The 6,648-nt window shown below is 52.8% G+C and overlaps 1 protein-coding gene across 2 annotated transcripts in view; it reads left to right on the top strand.

Annotated features, from left to right (window-relative positions):
- The first annotated feature begins 3,632 nt into the window (after nucleotides 1-3,632).
- Sgca (sarcoglycan alpha) overlaps nucleotides 3,633-6,648 on the top strand; it is a 9,714-nt gene continuing 6,698 nt past the window's right edge. For both annotated transcript variants that reach the window (XM_029546187.1, XM_029546186.1), the window contains exons 1-6: nucleotides 3,633-3,724; nucleotides 4,518-4,637; nucleotides 4,726-4,880; nucleotides 5,054-5,126; nucleotides 5,679-5,877; nucleotides 6,286-6,448. In XM_029546187.1, coding sequence (XP_029402047.1) covers nucleotides 3,688-3,724; nucleotides 4,518-4,637; nucleotides 4,726-4,880; nucleotides 5,054-5,126; nucleotides 5,679-5,877; nucleotides 6,286-6,448 — 747 coding nt within the window. In that variant the 5' untranslated portion in view covers nucleotides 3,633-3,687. The remainder of the gene's footprint in view (nucleotides 3,725-4,517; nucleotides 4,638-4,725; nucleotides 4,881-5,053; nucleotides 5,127-5,678; nucleotides 5,878-6,285; nucleotides 6,449-6,648) is intronic.

The following is a 6,648-nucleotide window of genomic DNA, read 5'->3' as shown; positions in this document are numbered from 1 at the left end:
AGTACACCACCACACCCAGCTCCACTTTTCTAAAAACAAGACAAAACAAACAGAATAAAATAACTTCCTGAATGAGGGCTGGAGAGATGGCTCAGCAGTTAAGAGCACTGACTGCTGCTATTCCAGAGGTCCTGAGTTCAAAACCTGACTCACAACCATCTGTAATGAGATCTGATGCCCTCTTCTGGTGTGTCTGAAGACAGCTACAGTGTACTTATATATAATAAATAAATCTAAAAACCAAAAAAACAAAACAAAACAAAAAAAACCTTCTTGAACAAAAAACTTAAGGACTCTGAGACACCTTTCCAGTCCCTAAGCCCCAAAGCCCTGAAGTTTTCTGGTGACCCGGGAGCTCTGTGGGGTCTCCAGTGGATTCCTGGGATGGTCTCTGGCTCTCCTGAGTGGGAGTGATCTTGGGGAAGATCAGAAGAGAAATATGGCTATAGCTTTTCCACTGAGGGAGGCCGGCCTTTGTGGACCTTGAGTGTTTGTGAGTAGGTAACATTGGGGCACACTTTGCCTTAACGCAGCCAAGGGTGTGATCTAAGGGTACCAAAAATAGCAGGGGAGGGTGTCACACGGGAGGCTCAGGGGCAGGGCAGGGACATCTGCTAGCTCTGCACCCTGCCCACTCTCGAGTGTCTTCTGCTCTTGCCCTGCTTCTAAACCCCCTTCCTCGCTCCTCCATTTCAGAGAAGGCAGGAGGTATCAAGGTGGTTCGGGCACAAATGCCTGTCTGTGAGCCTGAGTGGAGGCTGACTCTGGAGATTCTGACTCTCCAGGGACAGGCAGGGTGGTCAGGTGGAAAGCACGAAGGGAAAGGGACAAGGACAAAGTAACTTGCCCAGTCGTCACCTGAATGGAAACCTGAACTGAGACATCTTTGCTTGGACATTCAGGGTGTGGGGAGGTAAGGAGCCCTAGATGTGAGGTCAGGCCTGCAATGACTATGGGATGCCGGCAATGGTGAGGCACTGTTTCTTCCTCAGGGTTCAAGGGCAGTGTGTTCTGCTGCCTGTTCTCAGTGTTAGACCCTGCAAGAGAAGGGTAGATGCGGGAATGAAGGGGCCAGAGGTGTCCACCATCAAAGGCATCATGGAGGAGCTGGACCCGGGGCTGTGCACTTTCTGAACATTCAGTGGGCATCAGCATGGCTTTGGAGGAAGTTAGAAACTGCCAGGCTTCAGTGATATCAGCTGTAAACCATGGGCTATGGGGATATATGTATGTCTCATGGTACTGCTGTGGGCATGACATGGGTCAGTGCACATAAATGCTTGCGAGCCTTTTGGCACAGACACGGACAGGTCATCGGTCACACGAGGCCCCAGTCAGGCAGGATTTTCTCATCTCTGTATGGTATAGGTGGCTGAACACGTGCTGCTCTCAGTATTTTTGTGGGTCCTCTACAGAGGCTGGCACAAATCATGCAGCTTAGAGTTGTGGGAGCAGAGGCCTGGAGAGGGCTAGTTACTTAATGCCATGTCTGCAGGAACTGTCAAGCTGGAACTCCAACCTTATGGAATTAGCCCCAGCTATGTGAGCTGGAGAGAGACTTTCTGCTTACCTGTCCCCACTTGGCTGATACCGTCTGGGTTCTCTCCAGCCAGACCTTCACATGGGAGATGTTGGTCTGCGGCTCAGGCTGGGACACAGATACCTCTGCTGGCTGTTAAGGCAGTTGTCAACCAGCTCCTACACCTGCTAGACCCCAGGTCAGGTGAGTGGCCCAGAACCTCTGTTCCCACACCATGATGTTCTGAGGCTGGGTTGGCACAGGGATGGGGGAGGGGTGAGTCCCTAGTACCCAGCCAGCCTAGGAAGAGGAGGGACAGGGGGAAAGGCTTCAGAGAGGATGGGACACATGTGATGTGCCTGCCTAGGGACAAGGCAGGAAGGGAACACCAGGCAGAAGGGGCAGCTTGGATGGAGGCCAGGAAATTAAGAGGACTCATTAAGCTAGGCCAGAGTCTAGGGATGTTGGGGTGTGTGTGTGTGTGTGGTGGTGGGGTGCCGTTCTAATCAAAATGGCCACAAAAACAGAGAAAGGGCCAGAAAGCCATCGACTGGGGATGAGCTGGGAGCTCAAGAGCGATTCTAGTTGTTGAGATTTTAAAGGGGATGGGTTGGGGTTGGGGCGCTGGAGAGATGGCTCAGTGGCTAAGAGCACGTGCTGCTCTTGCAGAGGACCTGGGTTTAGTTCCCAGCCCCCACAGGGTGGCTCATAGCCACCTGATACTCCAATTCTAGGGGCTTCCCTCTTTTGATCTCCGTGGGCTCCAGATATGCAAGGCATACACGTAAACACACATGTAGGCCACCACTTGTACACAGAAAATAAAAATAAACCTTAAAGCCTTAAGGGAGGGTCCAAGTAGCCAGCTCGGTGGCTTTGAAAACATACACTGAGGGACTGGAGATATGGCTCAGTGGTTAGGAGCACTGGTTGCTTTTCCTGAAGTCCTGGGTTCTGTTCCCAGCACCACATGGAGGCTAAAACAGTCGATAACCGTAAACGTGTGTGATCCAATACCTTCTTCTTGTGTGCAGACAAAAATGCAGAGAAAAATCCAAATGCACAAGCACATACATTTTGGGTAAGTGTGGTAATGCATACCTTTCATCCCAGTGCTAGAGAGCCAGAGGGTGGCTGATCTCTGAGTTCAAGGCCAACCTGGTGTACAGAGAGAGTTCCAGGATAGCCAGGGCTACACAGAAACTGTCTCGAAAAGCCAAAGAAAAACAAAAAACAAAAAAAAAACAAAGCTGGAGTGGAGGCTGGTGGCTCTGGGAGCTCTGAGGGTAGAGGTGTCCTAGGGTTCCCGGTGGGCGTGACAGAATAAGCCGAGAGGGTCATGGGCCCTTTAATGAGCTGGCTGGGATCATTCTCCTGTCTTCAGGGCACATCAGATACCCAATGAGACCCTGTTTCAAAAAATAAAAAATAAAACAAACAAAGCAAGACAAAACCCAAACCCAACAACAACAAAATCCCAAGGCTGTGAATGGGGCCCCGTTATGGAGTACTTGGCTAGCACACAGAGTCCTGGGTTCAGTCCCCAGCATTGCATAGAACGGAGCATGGGGGCACACACCTGCCATCTCAGCACTCAGGAGATGAGACCAGCAGATAAGGGGTTCAAGATCATCTCCACAACATAGCATGTCTGAGGCCAGCCTGGACGACATCAGACTGTCCGCGGAACAATGGCTCCCTGGTTTAAGAACCCTGATTGCTCCTCCAGAGGACCAGAGTTCCAGTCCTGATATGGCCGCTCACCACCACCTGTCTGTAACTACAGTTCCAGGGGATCGGATGCTTTCTGGGGGCACTGTGTTGTTCAGGTGGTACGTGGACATCCATGCAGGCAAAGCAGACAAACAGACAATATAATATTAAACCAAAGGAACAAGTGAAATGCAGAATAATACGTCAAATATATAATATTTTTAAAAACACAGACGCCAGATAAAACCCATTGTGGTCACCAGGGACAACTAGAGGACGCCATGCGTGAGGACAATGTCCACTCCAGAGTCAATGCTCACTCTAGGAATGGAAAGAGGCAGGAATCTGGGCAAGGCTGGCCCCAGCTGGTCTGCCACACCTCCTCCCGCTCCCTCCCCCTCCCTCTGCTCCTCCAGCCCCTGTCCCTGTCACTCACTGGCTAGGCCGGGGCAACTATGGCATCAGCAGTAACTTGGATTCCTCTCCTTGCAGGCAAGTTGGGGATCTTCTTTGGGTGAGGGACAGAACTAGAGGTGGAATTTAGGGGTTATGAGGTAGAAGATTAAGGGGAGTCCTCAAAGGAAGGGTTTGGGGTGGGTGAAGTAAGACCTAGAGAGTTTTGGGGGGCTCATGACAAGCACTCAGGGGACCCAGGGCTGGGAGCTGGGTTCTGGAGGATGGGTACCGGGAGCTCTGAGGGCAGAGGTGTCCTAGGGTTCTGGGTGGACATGATGGGACAAGCCAAGAGGGTCGTGGGCCCTTTAATGAGCTGTCTGGGACTCTAATTCTGGCAGAGCAGGCTAAATTTGGCATTAAGAGGGAGGAGGGAGGGAGCCTGGGCAAGCCCGCTTTGCTGGTCTCCTATTGGCCCAAAGCTCAGACTCTGTTCTGTGTTCTTCTCTGGGAATTGGGGGCCTGGGAATAGCTATCCCTTTTCTGGGGGTCCTCTCTTCCTCCAGCCTCCTGGACAGTTGGCATGGTGTTCTTTTCCAAGTCACCTGAGCATACATGTTATACCTCTTTCTCAGCCGAACACCACTCCCCTCCATGTGAGCCTCAAATATGAAATGAAAAGTTGGCTGGGGGTCCCTTCCGTGAATTCAAAGACAACAAAAGTCTGGGTCCTGTCACCCTCTAAACTACGCAGCAGAGTAGGATCTATACCCCACCATGTGCCAGGGGCCCTAGGCTCTCAGAGCTTCAGGGACACTGTGGGGAAGGGAGCTCACCTCTGCCCAGGACTGAAGCTGTCTGTGTGTTTGGGACTTATGGGGGGTCCCCATAGGTCTCCTGGCAGGATTGAGGGACACCAAGGCCCAGCAGACAACTTTACACCCACTTGTGGGTCGTGTGTTTGTGCATCCTTTGGAACATGCCACCTTCCTGCGCCTTCCAGAACACGTTGGTAAGAGGGGAACCAGATGGAGTGGAGTGTGCCAAGGCAGCTCCTGTCCTGTCTCCACTCTCCAGTTCCTTCTTGTTTCTCCCATCAGCGGTGTCACCCACTGTCCGACTCACCTACCACGCTCACCTCCAGGGACATCCGGACCTGCCTAGGTGGCTGCACTACACACAGCGCAGTCCCTATAACCCTGGCTTCCTCTACGGCACCCCCACTCCAGAAGATCGTGGGCACCAAGTCATCGAGGTGCCAGCATAGGGTTGCATCAAGGCCCTGGGGGTGGCCACTGGGGCCTAAGGGTAATCCTGCCAGTGGGATTGGTGGTTTAGTGTATTGATTTGCATATAATTTCCATACAGCCCAAGTGTCCCTTGTCAGCCTCCCCCTGGAGTCCATCTTCAAACTTTTCATTCCCCCAGGTCACAGCCTACAATCGGGACAGTTTTGACACCACTAGACAGAGGCTCCTGCTGCTGATTGGGGACCCCGAAGGTACCTCCTATTCCATTCCTCTACTGGTGACAATCTTTTTGTATTTGTTTTCCGAGACAGGGTTTCTCCGCATAGTCCCGGCTCTCATGGAACTCACTCTAGACCAGGATGGCCTTGAATTTATAGAGATCTGCCTGCCTCTACCTCCTGAGTTGCTAGGATTAAAGGCATGAGCCACTACCACCCGGCTACTGGTGCCAGTCTTGAAGACTCTCCCCTGGGAAAGAGAGTGTTGGGAATAACGGGGAGTCAAGCATCCTGGCGAGGGGACATCAGGGCAGAGATGATGTTGGCAGCTTTAGGGAAGGAGCACTGGAATGAGGTCTGTTCTCGGGCTGTGTAACTAACCCACAGAGCCGCCCACAGGCTGCAGGACACTCGGTGGTCATGGGCTATAGTGTTGGGGAAGAGAACTTGGGGCCTGTGTTGTATAGAGGCTGTTGGGGTAGAGGTGGTGTGGGGTCTCCGGGGACGCTTGGAGGAGTTTAGAAAGCACCCGGGAGAGCCGAGCACAGGGTGGGGTGCAGCTGAGTACCCACTTGGCCTCCCTAGGTCCCCGGTTGCCATACCAAGCTGAGTTCCTGGTGCGCAGCCATGACGTGGAGGAGGTGCTGCCCTCCACGCCTGCCAACCGTTTCCTCATCGCCTTGGGGGGACTGTGGGAGCCAGGAGAGCTTCAGCTGCTCAACATCACTTCTGCCTTGGACCGGGGAGGCCGAGTCCCTCTTCCTATCGAGGGACGGAAGGAAGGGTGAGGGGGCAACCCGGGAAAGGGTTCCTGGTTGAGTGGTTATAGGCCACCTCCTGGCTTTCCCGAGTGCTGTCGTGACACACCTTCATCATGCTCATCTCTTCATTGCACACGACTGCACACTCCCTTCTGTCTTCTTATCCTTCCTGGGCCCAAACCTTCGTCTGGCCTGAACTCTGTCCTTACGGATACCCCATGAAAACCTGTTAAAAGATTTCTAGGGTGCATAATGAGATGCTCTGCCTTCATCTCAGGTTTGGGGGACTGTGACCTCTCCCATCAGACTCTGATGTCTCCCATGGGCCACTTACCCTATTCCCCCCCCAGGACACTCCCACCCCCCTGCTTGACGGAGTGGTAACCTATCCCCATTTCTACTATGCTGACAGCGGCTCCTATCTGCTCCAGGGTATACATTAAGGTGGGCTCTGTCACACCCTTCTCCACCTGCCTGAAGATGGTGGCATCACCCGACAGCTATGCCCGTTGTGCCCAGGGACAGCCTCCACTACTGTCCTGCTACGACACCTTGGCACCCCACTTCCGTGTTGACTGGTGCAATGTGTCACTGGTAAGGAGGGATCCTGGCTCTAGCATCTGGGTTTGGGGTACAGTATTCACCAAATCTGCTCCAGCGCCCAGCCTTTTTTCTCTGATAGTGTCAGAGTTTGAGTCTCAGCATCAGTCTGTTGTCTCTGTCCTGGATATTCTCTCTCTCTCCTCTCTCACTCTCTCTCTCTCTCTCTCTCTCTCTCTCTCTCTCTCTCTCTC

Source organism: Mus pahari, chromosome 14 (genome assembly GCF_900095145.1).
Source record: "Mus pahari chromosome 14, PAHARI_EIJ_v1.1, whole genome shotgun sequence".
In the NCBI taxonomy this organism is placed as follows: domain Eukaryota; kingdom Metazoa; phylum Chordata; class Mammalia; order Rodentia; family Muridae; genus Mus; species Mus pahari.
This window is presented reverse-complemented; position numbering and strand designations above follow the sequence as displayed.